Here is a 19603-nt window from a genome sequence, read left to right on the forward strand (position 1 = left end):
ATTAATAGGGGAAGCCGGTTCTAAGAGAAACATTTAAGGCTTTAGAAATCTACGGTTGACAGTTTTGTCGTCATTTGTCATAATTTTAGTGACACCAGAACTTCATACAGAGAAACGACCGGGGTCAAAACAGGATTCGGTTAATAGGGCCTAGCTAGGACCTAACGTAAGTAGGCCTTATGCCGACGGTTAGACTGGCACGCAAGCCGTACTTAGGCCCAAATGACGGGCATTGACGGCTAGGGCCTAGACTGACAGGCTAGCAAGCAGGCTTGCCGTTTAAGCGTACGGAAGGCGTGCATCATATGTACAACGTGGTGTCGTTGTTGCTACGAAAGCAAAAAAATCATTAGGCCTATCAAAACTAAAACTTCTAATCTAGGCCTAGGACGAAGTTCAGAAAGTGCACCAACCGCTGTCAATTTTACCGGTTTTGCATGCTATGGGATAAAAACAAACAACTATATGTAATATAACGGGCCTACTTTTTAATAGATCTAGATCTAGATCTATTTCTTTTTTCTTAAAAGTCGACCTTTCCATTTTGCTTTCAACTTGAAATCAAGCTGGCAACATAATCTTCTATTGATCTAACTTTGTTTTGTTTCCTTTCCTTGTCGTGCGTGCATTCCATATTTTAGATCTATTTTTCATTTTATTATTCAGTATTCAGTGATCTCGCTGCCTCTCTCTTGCCTGAGTTGATTCTATTGAGTAAGATCTAGCGGTAGGCCAGGCCTATCAGATTTGGAACTTGTGATAGATCTAGATCTAGATCTAGTTCGTGACCGACAAGCCATCATTGTTCTGTACCTTCCAAACGATCTGCTACATAGAATCTAGATTCTAGCTGCCTCTGTGATTTCTTTGTCATCAGTTGAGAAGACCCCCAAGCCCAAGGCTCGGCCTGCACTCCTCACTCTTGATTCTAAGTCTTAGGCTAGACTCTCTAGGCCTATGATGGCAAGCACAGTTGCTTTTGGTCAGCTTCGTAAACTGATGATCTCGCAACTGGTTTCAAAAGCAGGTAAGTCTTATAAATATAAGTTATAATCTGAATTTGATTTCAGCAAATCAACAGTAGTAACAGTAATGTAACACTTTACGTTACAGTTACAGTTTCTGTACAGTGGCTGCAGCACATTCTTTTAGTTCGGGATTGATGAGGGCTTGGGGTAGGGGAAGGGGTAAGGGTAGATCTAGGGCAGGGGTAGGGTTAGACTAAGTTAGGGTTAGGGTTAGGTCTAGGCCTCTTCTTTATTGTTTGATGGGGTCGTTGCTCGTTACGGAAGTCCTTCCTTTAGTTCTCTTTCCTCGTGAATGTCTGGATTCTAGCTCTAGATCTAGATCTAGATATAGAAATCTAGTCTAGATCTAGAATCTAGATCTATAGAGACTATACTATAGAGATCTAAAATCTAATGTAGATCTAGAATCTAGATCTAGAATCTAGATCTGGTGATCTAGATCTAGAGAGATCTAAATAAATGGTTAGGCCGTCTTTATTCGGACTCGAGTCCGAATAACATTCTTTCATATATCCGAATATGAAAAAAATGTTATTCTGAATCCAGGACTCGGGTCCGAAAAAAAGGAAGGAAGTGTCTTCGTTCTAGATCTATGTCAGTGCTTCCAATTTTCCGCCATTTTTTAGTTTTCCCCACACCTTTTCTGCTGATCCGATGCCCGCCGCCTCATTGATACGCCCCACCCCTTCCCCCCCATTTTTCCCTCTTTCTTTGTTGTAGAAAAAGGTAAAATTGAAGATTAGCAGACCACCTGGCACCTGCATATTATGAGCTGTTTAAAAAAAAAGACCGATTCGTTCAAATACACAAGCCGGTGTCATCTCGATTGTTTACCAAGAAAAAGTTGTGTTGCTGTGTAGAGCTGAACATTACGGCAACTTTTGATTCCATAGACCAGCGCACAATTCATTACGTAGATCTACGTCAAGACTAGCTTATTATTGTAATAATAATTATTGCCGGGAGAAAAAAGACTGACGCGTATGCGACATTCAACGCCCAGACCGATAGTGCCCCCACCACCCCCCACCACCCCCCTCCCCCCCCCTCCCCGACATGCACACAGCCACACGTGTGCAGGCCGCCCATCCGACCCCGACACACGCTAACGAGCCATCTTTAATTGCTTCTGATGACCTATTGACAAATAAACATTTATTGGAAGCGCTATAACTTTTCAGGCCAGCCTCAAATTCATCATAAGATAAAAACTCGGCTCCTGCACAAAAGGCCATTTTGCCCGAAGTGATCTCGTCTACCCAGCCTGAGGTGAGTCACGAGTGAGGCAGGATAGGAAGCCAGAGTCACGAGTCACAGGAAGTCGGAAGTGATGTCATACTGGACAAGAATCAGAGTCCGAATAACATTTTTTCATATTTGGACTCGAGTCCGAATAGTCACTTCGAAATGGTTAACCGTTAGTCCAGACTCTTCTTGCTCAGTCGAGCTCTAACTCCACATAGAAAGTACAAATGACTTGAATCTAGATCTAAATCTAGATCTAGATTATCTAGAATCTAGATCTAGACTCTAGATCTTGATCTAGGTATATAGAAGTCTAGATCTAGTCTAGTCTTCAGAGTCCACAAAATTGACTAACAAACAGGTTTCATTGTGATTCAAATTATGATGCTGCAAAAACTCGATCTGATGCAATGGCATGGACATGGTCAGACCTAGTGGTTGTAATTTAAAATTTTGAAGGTAGAGATCTAGATCTAGATCTAGATTCTAGATCTAGATCTAATCTATCTATTCTATTATATCTATATCTAATTTAGATCTAGATCTAGAATCTAGTAAAATTATAGTGAATATCAGTCATTTCGTCACACGGTCATTTCATCACGCTGGTGTAGTCAAGACATCACAGTCATCTCGTCACACCCCAAACCCACGTGGTTGAATGGGGACGGTCACTTGCAAATATCAAATGCTCGTTGTCATGGCAACCGTAAATCACGAATTTTGGGGGAGGGTTGGGGCTGTGTGTGGAGGGGGGGGGCTGTGCAAGTCGTCTTGCCTACCTGATCAGCTACACCGTTCATAAAATGTACGTTCAGTGTGTGTGTATTGACAATATTGAAATTATTCTAGTTAGATCAACAAAGTCTTTAGGCTTTATTGATGAAAGGTGTGATTGGCAAGACCATGTTATTAGTTCTTTTAAAAATAAATTTATAAAAGTGTACGGTAGGCCAATGTACTGCGATTTTGCTAAAAAGCTAGTTCCTTACTTTTAAACATAAAGCCTTAATTAACTCTTTGCCGGACTTTGTTTTTGCCTTATTTAAACATTATGTTCAACTGGGGAACAGTTTGGACGAAGATTTAATTTACATTATTAATAATTTATATAACTTAAAAAAAAACAACTTTTGGCTGATCCTCCAACACTCTACTAGCATTAATTTTGGAGAGACAGGCCTGTAAAAGTCTTATAAGTGAAGTCATTTCCTTGCACATTATTGGGGTGTGACAAGATGACTGTGTGACGAAATGACTGGCTACAAGTATCCTACATTTTTACAATGACACCCGCCTGTAGTACTTTCAGGAGCAAAACTTGGTCTTTTTGGCTGCTGAAGTAGCAATGCCAATGAAAATTTAAATTTTCACTTTTTGCCCTTTTTTTTTTGGTACCTAAGAAAGAATTTTCAACTCCAAGAATTATGCTTCTTGAATTTTAAGAATCGGTTCATAAATAAAAAAGTTATGGGGTTGTAAAGGTCGGCAAAATATGGATGACCCACATATAGGAAAATACTCCAAAAAAGTGGACCACGCAGTAGCAGATTCTGTAAGAAAATCGACGATATCTCGGTAACTAATCAGAGTTCGAGAGAAACTTGGCTACCCGATGTGTTTTTGAGTGTAGAAATCATTTCTGCAGTCAAATGTACTACCAATTTCGTAGTTATTTTGTTATAATTAAAATTGTGGTGTACATATTACGATTTTGCGAAAAAGGGGTGTCGGGATGAGTCCATTTTATTTATAGCATCGTATCACAACATGGGATCTTTAAGAATATATGTCGGCAGCGTGACTAAATAATTGCAAATCTTTTTATGATGACTTTAGACCATGCCAACCGTAAAAAATAAGTTAATTCAATCTAGCATGCCGTACAATTAAAAATTATTTTTCCCCGTTGAGACGCGAACACCCCAAGACGAGATAACCTCGCCCCGGAATACCCCCATTGCGATGTTACAGGGGAATAGAGAGAAAAACAACCGAATGCGCGCGCCCGCCATTGCCCTATTTCAAGTGACCAATGAACGGGCGCGGAATAGTCATGCGGGGATTTGTAGGTCACATACATTTGCCGCGAGAGTGAGGGGAAAATGGCTGGTCTCCGTGCGAAGCCGCTTTGGATAGGGGGGGTAGTCGTGCATAAATGATCGGGTCTAAACAACTACTTGACACAGAACGTTCAAATTTGAGCACACTATAGAGGATAGATAGATCTATTACCACCTCGGCGTTGAAATTCAAACTCCTTATAGTTTTCGGTGTACACGATACGAAAGTGTTCCCGACACCAAAAGTATAGGTTAATTTATGTGCACGAACTTCAACGTCCACATAGCATTAGTTTGCCCTATTTTCTGATTGGTTGTCGAGTTTCATTCGGATTGGTTCGGAAATATACCAGACCGAGGTTGACAAAGTTAGTCACCTACGCTTCGGCCGGGTCCACAAAATCGCCCGCAAACGGGGACCAAATTTTCGCCTCGCGGGAAAGCCCGATTGGCATTGCTAGCTGAAGATGGCCACCTCTATTTTCACCCGGTGTGCCTTCACCGTGAAAGGCGAACCAGTGTAGCGTTCACAGTGAACAAACATTCCAGCGCTCTTGTGTTGAAAGTAATGAATGAAAGCATGCAATTTTGTCTGTGGGCAGTGAGAGAGAGAGAGGAGTAGCGTGAGAACTTTCGGGCAAAACAAAATGGCGACCCGCATAGTTCGGCTCGATCCGAAAAGCTAAATATAGCGTAGCATCTTTGCAGATGACCAGATTAATTTACTTTTGTGTTTTAACGTCATTTTTTATCGTTTTTGTCTATTTGATTGTCCACACTGATAGACTGTATTCAGAAAGAGAGTGCGAGAAAGAGAGAGAGTGAGAGAAGGAATAGATCTTGCGAAAACTTCCGGGCAAAACAAAATGGCGACCCGTGTAGTTCGGCTCGATTCGAAAAGTGAAATAGCCGTAGCATCTTTGTAGACAACCAAATTAGCTTACTTTTGACAAGGACTTCCGTAACGAGCGACCAATATTAATTCAAGATTGTACTTGTTGGTCACCACATTTCTTATGGGAGACCGAAAGCCCCTGTTACACTACCTGGACATGACAAAATTATGATTGTTTGCGCAGTTTTAGGCTCTGTTCAACGATTTGAAGATCTGATTCGGGGACTAGTAGAATTTACTCATGGCGCAGCCATTGTTAACCCCGCATATTTATCAACTTCCGCTCTTCGTTAGCGCTGGTTTGCCAGGTTTTCTTCGGTTTCTAGCCAAATTCTCATCTCAATTAGTCCTCCAATAAATAACATATATTACAGCTGGAACGAGCGGCCACTATGAAACAGGGTAGAAGAGACATTTAAGGGTTAAGGGTATGGGTAGGAGTAAGGGTAGGGTTAGGAGTAAGGGTAGGGTTAGGAGTATTGGATAGGGGTAGGGGGTAGCATTAGATATAAATCACCTACCTTCTCAGGCGTCCAGTCCTGGGTAAACCTTGGAGATCTCCTTCAGGAAACGTACAAACTTGCATCTGGTGTCGGCGTTCTTCTAGTGCCAATTATTATTACGCCAGGTGGGCAGCAAAGTGCTGCTTCTGGGTGTGGGATGAACGCAAACTCGTCTTCACTGCCCACCACGTAGATTCGATAGTGTTGGTGTGCAGGTCGACAAAATTCTACGTGTGGTTGACGGGTCAGTTGTCGGAAACCCTCTCGCTCCAGGCACTCGTAGCTCTTGAAACTATCGCTGTAGATTATGGTACCTGGAGCGACATGCTTCTTGATTTGATTAGACTGACGAGGGTATCCTGTGTGCAGTCTTGTACAGGGACAAGGAAGCACTCCTTTGTCTCGCGACAAATGCCGCCGAACACCCACTGGCTGTCGACCACCCTCCCGCGATTATATTTTCGCTTTCCAAACTTGGCTTCGTCGACCTCGACGCTGTTGTTGACCCCACCAATCTGCCGCACTTCGTCACCGCAGTAGAGACTTTCAACGATGACCTCTTTACAATAACTATACAGATTGGCCACCGTTTCCGTACTGGTTTCGCTGTCGTCAAAGTCTGGTCCTGACGTTTCGCGGATGGCAGTGTTGTAACTACTGCGGTTTACGAAGCAGTACGCTAGAAAAAGGCTTTTTCTAAAAGAAACCTTGGCGCCTTCAAACCAAGTATTCTTGGTTATCGATATATACTTTCGGCAGGCGCGCTTGTGCACCTAAATCGCGCCTGCGTCGCGTTGCCCCTCTTCGAAAAGTGTACCTTGTCCAAAATGTCACCACAGCTGGGACAAAGGCAAGACTTCCTGAACCATCCCCACTTCTGTCCAAACTGGATACACTTCTCGAAGCTAGCGGTGTAGCGACACAGTTGCGAAAAATTTATAAATTCATAAAAATCCTTGCATACTTTCTTCGCTCCTGACGGACCACTTTCTTCCTGATTCATGCTCATGTATTATCACAAAAACTGCATGTATACACGAAGAACTCACGCGCGCATACACTAAAAAAATAACTTCTTAGAAAGCACTCCAAAGTAACAACACTCCTCTTTAACTCGAAGAACAAGAATACAAAACTACTCAAAGAACTAGAAATAGGGTAATAGCCAGAGCTGTTAAAGTACTTTTAAAAAAGTACTTAAGTACAAATTTAAGTACAATCTAAAAAATGTACTTAAGTACAGTAAAAATACTTTCCTATAAAAATGTACTTGAGTACAAGTACTTTTTTAAAAAGTACTTATGAGTACATTTTGAGTACTTTCTGCTAATATGCTAAAACACTTCAGCGCTTATGCAAAACATCATATTTTATAACTTATCCAGTATATTTGACAAATTAGGCTATTTATTACTAAAAACATAAACAGTATACAAAGCATTTGAATATACAATGTACGCACTGAACGGTGGAAATGGTCGGTGAAATTGAACAAAAAACAACCCAAACGAACAGACGCAACTAGTAGGTAAGTGATATTATGAATAGAAAATGTTTGAGCAAGACAATGTGATCAAATGTAAGTCTGTCCAAGAGGTCGGAAAGTTCTACAGAAAGAGTATCCAAATTGAAAAATGTAGATAGAAAGTTGCTCTTAAGAAAACATAAAATTGATGAAAATGACCCGCATAGAAATGGAAAAGTGCATTGAATTCTTCATTAACAAATCCTCAAGGAATTAATGTAGCCTTAAGCAAAAACCACCCAAAAGAGTTTAAAAGAAATTTAGGCAGCCTAAAAATTGTTAGATACACATTGAGAACACAGTTTCAGTTTCAATTGATTATAGTGGTCTGACAGATTTTGGTCACACTGTGTAGTCCACGGCGCCAACGGCAAACCAAAATACAATAGTTTCCTAGAGTCTAGTAAGTGTAGTGTAACCAAAGATTCTCTACTGCAGTAGTCTCCGCCTAATATCCCAGTGCTCGGAAGCAAGGAAAATATGGGATCTTAGCTAGGCTTTCTCAGACTGAGAAAGCCTAGGATCTTAGCCAACGAAGCCAAGGAAGAATCTACAGTGACCCATGAACTGACGTGACCCCTGGGTGGATTTATGACATATGGCAAGCAAAGAGTGGTCGACCTTGATGACCAATCATAGTGGCATGAGGCATGCCATAAATAATATTATATATACACACTCATTAGCCTATCGTGAGTCTTGAGATCTTTATCTATGTTTATCCAGTTGCCCCTCTCCTTTACCTGTCCAACAATTTTAGCTTTCCATCTCTGATTGAGTCCCCCCCCCCCCCCCCAACCTCCTTTGTCGTTACGCACCATTACGATGTGACCACACTAATTAAAATTCAGGTTGTCTCGCAAATTCGGGAAAAACTGCTTTCCATGGTCAGGGAAGAGTTCACAGTTTGATGTGATCCCGCCTGGAGCGAACTTGTAGGCCATACCCACCCAGGGAGTGATGTACGTTTAGGTGGTGAGGTCAGATGCGAGTGCGATGTTTGGGGAAAAGAAACGCATCGGTCAGTTCACACCTTGGTGTGATCACGTCTGGGGCAAACACTGTACCGTTTCAAGGAGTTTTACAACGCTTGTGATCACATTCACGATAGTGGCTGATCTTTGAGGCGACGGGCCGTTCTTTGATCTCAACTTTTAACTCTTGGCGGTTGATCGGGTTTTTGTTCCGTAAATTATGATCAGAAATGCCTGCACTTACCCTTTCATTAAGCTACCAAAGTACTCAAAATGTACTTAAAAAGTACTCAAAAGTACTTTTATAGAAAGTATCGGAGTACAGTAAAAGTACTGGTTTTAAAAATGTACCGGAGTACAGTAAAAGTACCGAAAATTGTAACGTAAGTACAAGTACCGGAGTACTTGTACTCCGTTACTACCAGCTCTGGTAATAGCGATAGATGGTGACTCTGGAGAATTATAGAACACAAAACACTCCCAAAAAATCTAAACGCTTATAAAGATAATTCTGTCTCTCTTACGAAAAACAAAGAAAGAAAAAAGATGCTTAGAAAACGCATTGTGGCGACCAATCGCAACCTCAGTGCTTTCTTGTCCTATCTCCCTTTTTACGTGCTTTCTTGTCCTTTCTCCATTGTTTTCAACAATCAAAATGTGACATATTCTTATGCTCACTATTTGTTATGTACTGTTTTCACTCTTATTAAACATGGATGGGGTAACAATGCACCGAGGTTGCGATTGGTTGCAACGGAATGCGTCTTCTAGGTTCTTTTTTCTTTTCTTCCGCTTAAAACACGTGCGAAATGATTTCGTTTATTGGTTTAATTTTTTTCTTAATGCCTTACCGCCGCACGGAAAACACGAAATAAAGGTAGACCGGTACGGAGAAATCCGATCTTGTCCACAGGGGCAACTCAGAAAACGAAAGTCCGCCATTTTATGCAAATGAGGTTAACCCGACTCAGAAATTTCCTTTTTTTGTGTGTGTGTGTGTGGTTTTTTTGTTGCAGATTGCATCATCTTTCGTAATTTTGCGAAAGAACATCGACAAAATCCTTCGAGGGAAAAAATAATTGCGTTTTGGTAATTTTGAAAGGTGATACACTCCCACTTAACTCGAGTAGGTTCTTAAGAATTTTTTTATCCCCCTTGTGTGAACAGCCTAGTGGCATAGTGGTACGGTTTTGGATTACTAATCATGTTTTCTTCTCTCACTCACAGGTTCAAATCACGGTCACGTCGAAATACATATTTTTCTAATCTTGTCAAATTATGTATGTTTTCAGATGTTAACATGTAACTAATAATAATATACATTCCTGGTAGAGTTACAGTGGAAGGCAAGAGAACACTACGAGGAAACACGAAAACAGTTTTACTTTCTTTACTTGCTTTATTGCCCAGCCAAATACTAAATCCTATCTTTTACATATCCCACTCAAAAGTCCCTTCTTTATTGCGTAGGTTGGAGTGGTCGCTCGTTACGGAAGTCCTTCCTACTTTTGTGCTATAATAATCTGCTATAACGTCATTTTTTTCTTTGATTTTGTCTATCTGATCATCCACACCGATAGACAGCATTCTGAAATTAGGAAAAACAGGTCTTGTTTCGCACTGTGTGAAAGTAGCCAACGCTGGCAAGTCTTACCCGGGGTGAGAGGTCGATTGTTTTTTTATTCTCACCCGGGTTGAGGATAGCCACTTCTGCTGAAGATAGATCCTAGAATCTAGATCTAGATAAATGACTAAAAAAAAAACCTGTTTCAAATTGATAATTTTCAAGAAAACCTCAGCTCAGTTACAAAATCAATTAGACCTAAGCCTTAGATCTAGATCTAGATATCTAGATCCAGATTTAATTGCAGGAATGTTTGCAATGAAGGGGATATGCCACATGCGACTAAAGGTAGAATGACGCATCTTCCTGATTGGCTGCTAATTTTAGTTGTGATGTCGTCATTTCTTGGGATACCCACAAACTATTTTTATAAGGCTGTGGAGTTACCAAAGATTCTCTACTACACTACACACTACATGATCTTTGGAGACACCGCATGGAACGACATGTTGGGTCAGTGGCTTGACCTGTTATCCGTATCGATGTGGTTATCACGGTAAAATTTCACACTTGCGGCTAACTGCAGCACGCCAGCCATGCTCTGGTGATAGAAGATCACTTAGATCTTTAATGCTCAGTAAAAACACTGATGCTTGAAATTAAAACACGGTAAGTAAACGCAACGACAATAAAGCGCGCTAAAATTGCTGTAAATACACCCGGAGATCCCCCCTCCCAGGCCTGATAAACAATGCGCAGAAGAGATAATCAGCAGCATCATCAGAGCACTGCATCTCATCACATAACTGGTACGTCTCCTGGAAAAACATTGCACCGTGCCAATGTAGGTATGCACGATCTTGTGGTGCCATACGGTTGGTTATGTTTAGATCATGTAGTCCCATGATCGGATGGGTATCCCGGTCTGACGTCACACGAGATGGCTGCCTTATCTAAAAATAGTTTGCGTCGTTCTACGTTTAGTCGCATGTGGATTTGCCTTTCTGAACCCGCTTATATTTTGAGTTTTTTAAGTAGTCTCATTATGCTGAATTCGGGAAAGCTTGATTGATTGCGAAGTTTCACGCTGTCTGCAATGTCGGCTTTCGCTTCACCAGAAGATGGTATTTTTGTTTTAATTTATAGTGTGATTTACCCTGTTTCCCGTTACAAGCTCCAGTGCCGTGTCCGGTTTAATTATTTTTGGCAAGGGAAGCAGTCTCTACAATTTTTTTTCGCTATTTTGAGTACGACTGTTTGTTAGTTTTTGACTGTTCTGAGGTCCATTTGAAGTTAGGTAAGTTTTTATTTTATATAGATCAATATGTTGTTGTGAAACCATGTTTAGCCACCCTGCTTTATTTTCATCAAGATGGCCAAAAGTACAATGTTAACCACTTGCCTCTATTTCCTGTTGCCAAATTTCAGGGATTTTGAGTTCCCCTCTTTCTTGCATGATATGTTTTGAAGGTCCACTTTATACTTAATGAATGATGGGGTTTCAGTATCGAACCACTTTCCAGCCTTCCATTCAGAAGTTGGTCATTCGGCATTGGCAAATAAATCTGGATGAGAACAGATTGGCATTCTGTGATTATCTCTTGTAATTATTTTAAAGGACATCTATATATCATGTGAAATGATACACAAGCAACATGCTGGAATGGTACCCCATGGGCCATTATTCCTAAATCAGTCGCTTTCCTATCGCAAGGTCTGTTTCGCAGTCGAACTTCAGTTTCAAAAATTATTTTTGTCTTTTACATTGTGTTTATTTCTTGTACAAACTATGAATCACTGAATGCTTCAATTTGTTACCTCGTCTAGCTTGGGTTACTGTCACGTGAGCTAGGTGTATGTATAGTATGCAGTGCCAAATATTTTGCAAGTCTCAAATGCGAAGCTCGCCTCACAATGGAAGGAAGCCAAGCTAATTTTTCTGTCAGGCCCAGATCAGATGCAAATGGGATTAGCCATAGTGTAGGCTTACTGCAGAAGTCCTGCTCAAATTTTTTTATTTTTTATTTTTTAAAGCGCGGTTTGAAAGGAGAGGGTCAGCCCTAGAATTCCCCTTTGAAATTTGCATCAATAGCCCTACATGTATCTGATCTTGCTTCCTATTTTTCAGGACTTACAAGTTTTCCAGTCTAATTCTGCACCTGAGCTCTATCTGGCAGATGACATTCAGATGTGCTGAAATTTGTTGTTTGAGGTTACGACCTTGTTTGTTTTTTAGATATACTGGTAGATAATTTTTTTCTAAGTTTTCTCTTTTTTGGAAATATTTGTGATTTTCATTTTCTAAAACTAGAAAACAGTCGTTGTTTCCACTTTGTGCACAACACAAATACTGACTATATTTTCTCTTTCCATTTTGGTTCTTTTTATCCGAGTACATTCAAATAAAACGTGTAAATGTCATTCAAAGGTTCATCATTTTGTTTGTATTTTTGTTGGTTTTTTACACGAGAGTGTTATCTACTGGAGCCTTCGGGGCTCCTTTTATAAAGGCATTGTGTATTACTTTAGAAATGCAATAGCCAATTAGGTGTCCTGTCCCTCAACTTAAAGATATCTGAATAAAGATGATGCTTTTTAAAAATGTTGTTCCTTTTTCTATGTGAATCAATTGAATCTTGTTGCCATCCATTAAGAAGACTGCACTTCTTCTTGGCCATTCATATGACTTGGGTGCACATTAGCGAGATTTAAGAGTGAGAAGTGAAGTGTAAAGCTCTGTAATTTTTTTCCCCCAAATCTTTTATGTTCAGTGTACCATATTATGCAACTTAATTTTTAAGAAAAGTTTGGCTAGTATACAACCTGTGACTGTGAAATATTTTCAATATTGATAAACTTGTATTATGTTATGGGTGGGGCGGTCAGAGCGCTCCACATGGAGGCGCTTCTTTCTTGTACCTTTGTTCTTTATTCATTTTGTGACTGAAGTGCGTCTTTTATTGCTTCCAACCATATGTTTTTTAAAAAATATGTATAAACAATAATGTTGTGTAGCTATTCATGGAATGCATTTGTACATTTTAAATGGCATTTTAGATGCTTCTGGTGCAATTTCTGTATTTTGTATGCAGTGTGTAAGGATTGATTATTCATGATTGCTTGCACAGTTTTTGAAGAAACAAATTTGCTGTCCTTGACTTTTGGCAAATGTTTTTTTAATCTTGTTTAACATTTAGAGATTCTTCCAGATTCTTTAAGGAAGTGGGTTCTTTCCATTTCTTTACTTCTGACGCTGTAGGCTTTTAAATTAAATTCAGTGTGTTTAGCTTGGTGTCGTTGGGGTATATGGCATTGGATACTCCATTTTGCAAGTCTATTTTAGCATAGCTAACTTTGTGAAATGGATGCTCTTCTCATTGCCAGCCTTTCTGTATTGCAGGTCTTTGATATTAGTAATAAATTGTCTTTTGGGGAATAACTTTCGATACAAAAGACCATTTGGTTAAAAGTTTGACAATGGATGTGAATTGATTTTTTTAATAAGTTACAAAGAAATGGTTGGCATTCCACCACAAATAGCAAAGTTTTCTCTCTGTATTTGTCGATTTTTTTAAAATTTTAGCTAAATTACAGCATCCATTTTCATGAGTTAGGCTTGAAATAAGGATAAGTTAAAAAAAACCCCACAAAACCCCAATACATTTTGTTGTGAATGAAAATCAAATGGTCACAGCATCATAAGCAAGAAAATGACACAGCTTTTGGTTCAATGGACTGTTAGTGTTAGAAAGTGGATGATGATGCTGTACGCACCTTAACTTTTCCTTCAGAGGGAATCAAAAGTTCTGAAAAACCAGGTAACTTTTTTAAAATGGATGGCCTATAGTGCATAATAATAACCCTTTGAATATACATTTCTCAGCAATTTGAACGAGCAGCAATCATATGTAATCTTTCCTTTTGTTTTCATTTCCAGATTTTTAGTGGCACCTGCCTGATTTACAGAGCAGAAGTCTGGTCTTATGTGAAGGCACCATAACTTTAGGAATCTCAGGTATTTGTCATCAAAATGTGGGCTCCAGACAGTGGCGCTGTCGAGCTTCCTCTCCTGGAAAGGATCTCGGACCCCGAGGAACTGCTAGCCCAGGTAGTAGAATGTTTACAGGCTAAAGATGCTCATGGGTTGAAGACTTATATTCTCGAGCACAAATTTAAAGATCAGAGTGTTTTCTGGGAGCTGATTCTCAAGATTGGAAATTGTGTTCATGCCGTGAATAGTGAAAACAATCCGGCCTTCTTTGACGTCTGCAACCGCTGTTTGGTCTATTTAGTCAAAGTTGGGAATCCCAAAGAAACTCTTTTGGCAATTTTGGAGCAGATGGACTCTTTTATCGATGATATTGCGTTTAAAAGTTTTCTTCCCCTTATTCAGATGTCGCTATTGAAAATTCCGAGCAAACTTTTCCATTCGCTGGACATTGCTTTGGAGACAGTTTCAGCGCACCTGACACGCCTGCCTCCCCCTGAGAATGTGCAGCTGGAAGGGGATGAGGTCAAGGTTTTCCACATGGACAAAACTGTGGTTCGACTCGTGGATATTCTTCAAGCATATTTAGACTTTTTAGAACCGTTTGTGAAAGGGATTGACCTGACGCGTGACAGAAGCTCAGAGCCTCTCATGCAGCAAGCTGCAGTTTTAAAGAGGCACCTCGCCCATGTCTTTGATCATCCGTTGTACTATCTTGTGTTGACCCATGATCAAGAATCAAGTCGTGTCAAGTCGGACAGCAGACTTTGTGTCGAGCAGGCTATGTCTCTCTTTGCGCATTTAGAGACTGATTTCTATCGCTTTCTTCGGAATGTAGGGCTTGATTCTTTTGAAAATAGCTGCAGAGATGGTTTGAAAGATCTGTTATCGAAAGATACAGATTCTTTTGTTGAGGAAGAACATGATAATGAAGAAAATGAGCGAAGGGCCAAGAGTTTAGAGAACAACACCTCAAAAAGCACAAAGGATATTGTAGAGAACTGGGATTTTAAGCTTTCAGTTACCCATACCGCTCAAGCGTGCATTGCTTATCTTATTCATTCTGAACATCTCGGCATTGACAAGTTTCCAGCTGTTTTCAGCCACCAGCATCTGTTAGAGTTTCACTTGAGCTACCTAACCTTGCTGTTGGAGAATACCACGTATCCTGTCAATATGAAAGGCCTTCTACTGACTGACTCACTTGTCAAGTTGATTTCCAAAAGTTCCATCGTAAGTGATTCTTTAGACAACCCTGGTTACCTCTCTGTCATAAATGACCTTATCATTGTCATGATTAAATGTCCCGTGAAAGACCACAGAGTGCTGGCCACCAAACTCTTCCCTCTGCTCATCAGCAAGTTTGATGCCGCTGGCCGTTACAAGATCTATGTGAGCATTTTGTCCTCCTGCTCTCACTCAGGGATCAAAGGTTTCCTCATCACTCTCATGAAAAATGATATTGCCGAGCATCTTAGATTTCTCAAGCAAAGAGAGTCGTCTTCGATAGATGAACCTATAGATGCTGTGGGTGATTCGGCTAGGGAGATGCAGCAATTCTATGAGGGAAAACGCCTCCGGAAACTGCTGCTCCTGGCTCTTTCTCTACCGGAGAGCGAGACTTCGGATATGCTAGAGAATTCGGATCAGATCATTTCTGGCCTGAACCTTCTGCGTTTCCTGGTGCTTGCCGATCCAGCGTCTGCCAATCTGACTAAATTCTGGGACTACATGTCAGTTATTGAGAAGCAGTTTATAGAGCCCCTGCGTCGTGGTCTTGATCTCAGTCGAGCCCATTACAAGCTGGAGCAGGATAATGTCAGCCAGGGGCGAGCGAAGCCTGAGGGAGCGAAGGAGGGCCCGGAAGTGTCGGTGTCTGTTGGGGGGATGAACGTGCCAGCCATGGAAAAGAAGGAGAAGCTGCAGTTGATTGGCAAAGCTTTGAACACTCACGACATCATGTTAGGTTTGCTAGCGAGGGTTTCTGAACTTATGGACCAAAGTAAATGATGGACAGGCGGAAAAAAAATCAGTATTTCTGCTAGTTGAATCTTTTTTCATTCCTAGTTTAATTAGTGAAAGATAAAGTAAGTAATTTTCTCTTTGAATTTTTTGAAAGAGCATTCCTGCACTTGTTTTATGCTGCAATTGGGTCAAAGGAATTAGTTTTTGCTTCGCTGAAGTATTACTTGTTTATGAGAAAAAGGACATAAAAAGTTTTAAGAAGTTTTCACTTCACATAATGAATAATGTTGTTTGGAAGGAGGTTAACCATCCATTTTTATTTGGGCTACTTAATGGCCATCAAGTCTAGAGGCTTTTGTGGAAGAAGACCTTCAAAGTTTTTAAACAACCAGGTCTATTATTTTGTAGGTCTTGATAATTTAAAAAAAAAATATTGGATGGTTTTTTTTACTGAATATTATGTCAATTATGTCATATTGAAGTGAAATATGTTTGTTAAAAGTTAAAGTGAATGACTTTCAGTGACTTTGACTCCAATTGTTTTGTTGTCTTTTTTACCTCTCTCACTCCCCCCCCCCCCCCCCCCCCCCCCCCCTCAAATAAACCTTCTCAACTTGTTTTCATTTTCCATTTAAATGTTCCGTTAAAATTTTTTATTTCAAATGGTCTTAAGTTACTACCCTGTGCTTTTTGGCAAACAGAGTCTTTGTGATTAAAAAACAAACAAAAAAGGATTCATTGTTTGGGAAAAGGCTTTTTTATGTGTGAATATAAGCTTCCATGTTTATCTGGGAAATTCTTCTGAATATTGGAAATAATGTAGATGATGGAAATAAACAAAAATGTTTCAAGATTATTTTATATATATATTATATATATATATATTTATAAATAAAGATAGCAATGCTCTATATGAGAAGTTGTCCATATCATTCCAAAGTAGCCAGTTCCAGGAAAATACTATCAAAGGGTTTATTTTATTTTGCTTACTATACCTCCTTTAGACTTTTAAAAGGATGGAACGCGAAGTCTGGCATTGTAGTTCTTGTTTCTGGTTGTTTCTGGGTAGATCTACTGGTCCATTTGATGTAAAAGTGTTGTGAATTTCATGACTGAGACTGACTGCTGGACATTGTCTTTTGCATTTTTTGTTGTTGAACATTTTGCCATTTCTCAATGCTACTACGCTGTCATTGTGTTACGCTTTTGATGAACACAAGTTCAAACTCAGGTAGACTGAATTACAGTTTTCATTTTTCGCTCTTGACAGTTGTGCGAAGAGTTTGAATTGTGCTAGGTCAATTTTTTTAATTGTTTTTTTTTTGTCTAATGTATTTTTAAAAAATGGTTACTTCTGTAAATGATATACTCAGGGTGTCCAGCAAGGTCGTAAAGTTGTAAAAAATCTTAAAATTGGCGCCCTGGTTGTTAAGGCAACTTAAGGTCGTAAATGGTAGTAAATGTGCTGTGAAGGTAGTTTGATAAACAGTCGTAAATTAACCTGTGTGCAGAGTGATGAAGCCGGCAAGACTTTTCAGTGAATGGAGTCATGGCCGCGATACTCGGAGATTACCAAGTCCCATCTTTTGTCAAAATAGTATCTGTATCGCGGAACTGGAATATATGAAGACCAAGTCAGATAATGTCAGTAAGTTCATTTCTGCTGGTCGTGATTGTGATACAGTAGAACATGACCATAGCGGGACCTTACCGGAATCCACTTTTTTTCCTTATGTAAACTCAATTACTTATGCTTGGATACTGCGGGGCAAGGAAAGTCCCGAACTCGGATACAGCGGGAGAGATCGAGCGAGCTCTAGCTGGGGGATGGGGCTGTTGGCGGGCTCCCAGCGGGCAGTCAGCAGTGCTGCGTTGTAATTGGCTAGTTCAGTGATGAGTAAGGTGGGGCAGGTGGCAGAGAGAGATGGTTCAGAGAGACGCGTTACGTGAACCGCTCCAAAAGGGATATAGATATATGCAGTAGATCATGGCTATAGCGGCACCCACTGCAGCCAGACCATCCCTACAGCGTGACCTTACTGGAATCCCCCTTTTTTTCTATTCAAACTCAATTACCTGTGCTCAGGTTTAACGGGATAAGGAAAGGCCTGAACTTGGATTTGGATACAGCAGCAGAGATTGAGTGATCTGGCTGCGGGGAAGGGGGTTGGGGGGCTGTTGGCGGGATTCCAACGGGCAGTCAGCGGTGCGGCGTTATGATTGGCCTGTCCAGTGATGAGTTAGGTGGGGCAGGAGGCAGAGAGAGATGGTGTGGAGAGACGCATTATGTGAGCCACTCCAAAATTTAAAATGAGGTGCCATAACCTAGAGTATAAGTGCGTATAGGCCATAGCCGTAGGCTGAGGCTAGGTCAAAAAGTAAAAGAAAAGGAGAGCATGTCGTGTGTGATTCCTGATTCATTGAACTGCGATCATTGATGCTCAGGCATACGCATGCTTCCACTTCACAAGTTCTACTGTAGGCCTACCAGTACAATAGATGGTGCAAGTGACAAACCGAGGAAAAGATGGCTTCCAACAAAGACTAGGGAAATGCTTCTCACTCTAATTAAAGGCCGAGATAATCGATGAATTTGACAAAAACAGGAAGACTAATCCGAAGCGCAAATTATATTTGATATGGAAGGGACGGAAATCATGTGGATACTTTGAAAATTTTCGGTAATTCCCCTTTGCATTCCTATAGCAGGAACTCGCCTACAGCAGGATTTTTCTTCTGGAACCAAAAGTCTCGCGATAGCTGTGTACATGTAGTACTGTATTATATTTGTTCAGCTTTTCCCCATCCGAGAGTATGTTTCACTTTCACACGAACAGACGGCTATGGCAGCTGGCGAACGTGTATGTGACACCGAGGCTTGATTGAGAAAATCAAGATCTACTTTCGCTTTCGTTACCACCCAGAAATTCGCCAGCGATAGACTGGTAACGCAACATTTGTGACATGCAGGTTTTTTTCCTGGTAGTAAATTTTTTCAGGAAATATTGCTGGACACCCTGTATATTGTGTTGATGGATGTTTTTTTCCCTAAGTTGCGTATGATGTGTGATAATTGTGCCATACTTTTATTGCGCCTGACTTGGAAGTTGGGTTTATTTTCTTCTTCTCTCTTCCTCATCTTCTTTTATATGATAATTGCCAGACCTGTTTCGTAGAAGTTTTGCATTTTGCTACACATGCAGATTGAACATAATGTTGTTGAAATAACAGTAACATCTGTCTGAATACCTTTTTTTATAAACATATTTTTGGGATCTGTTTCCACCTCTAAGTAGGCTAAATGATTGGTAATAAATTAGTAAATGATAAGTAATAAGTTATTACAAACCCAATGAGGGAAGCGTGTACTTGGAATACATGTGTGCATTGCATCCAAAACAATTCCATGTTGATTGTTACCTTGGCAGTCTGATATATTTTCAACCGTAAGATTTAAAAAAAAAAATTTTAAGGGCGAATTGCTCTCTAATCGAAGTTTATTAAAATGTTCTCCTGGGTTATTTTTTAGGGGGGATTCTGAGCGAGGTCAAGTTCTGTTTTTGGAATAAAATACTTCTTTTTTTTTTGCTTTTATGTTCTTTTTATAACTCCTGTTTAGTTTATCTTTTGTATGGCACGAGAGCATTTAGCTTATGAAATGTGAGTGAGTAAACAGGCTCTTTGGTAATTGCTTGAACTGTGAGAAAGGGAATAGCTTATTTTGGATGTTATGTTCTAAATTTTATAGTTTCCTGCTTTTTGCTTTAGTTGTAGCCTACATAATTCTTTAATTAAAAATTGTTAGTCTTCTTCATGTTTGTAATGTAATACCCTTCGATGCTGGAATTGAAAA

General features: G+C 40.1%; 1 protein-coding gene across 2 annotated transcripts in view; it reads left to right on the forward strand.

Moving 5' to 3' along the window:
* The first annotated feature begins 661 nt into the window (after positions 1 to 661).
* The window catches only part of LOC101863312 (ubiquinone biosynthesis protein COQ9, mitochondrial), a 36599-nt gene continuing 17657 nt past the window's right edge, over positions 662 to 19603 (forward strand). The window contains exons 1-2 of one of the 2 annotated variants that reach the window (XM_035969808.1): positions 939 to 1027; positions 13735 to 16181. In XM_035969808.1, the coding sequence (XP_035825701.1) occupies positions 13828 to 15795 (1968 nt within the window). In that variant the 5' untranslated portion in view covers positions 939 to 1027; positions 13735 to 13827 and the 3' untranslated portion in view covers positions 15796 to 16181. Of the gene's footprint in view, positions 1028 to 13734; positions 16182 to 19603 lie in introns of those variants that run through there. The other variant, XM_005089757.3, reaches the window with a different exon arrangement.

This window comes from Aplysia californica, unplaced genomic scaffold (assembly GCF_000002075.1).
Source record: "Aplysia californica isolate F4 #8 unplaced genomic scaffold, AplCal3.0 scaffold00009, whole genome shotgun sequence".
In the NCBI taxonomy this organism is placed as follows: domain Eukaryota; kingdom Metazoa; phylum Mollusca; class Gastropoda; order Aplysiida; family Aplysiidae; genus Aplysia; species Aplysia californica.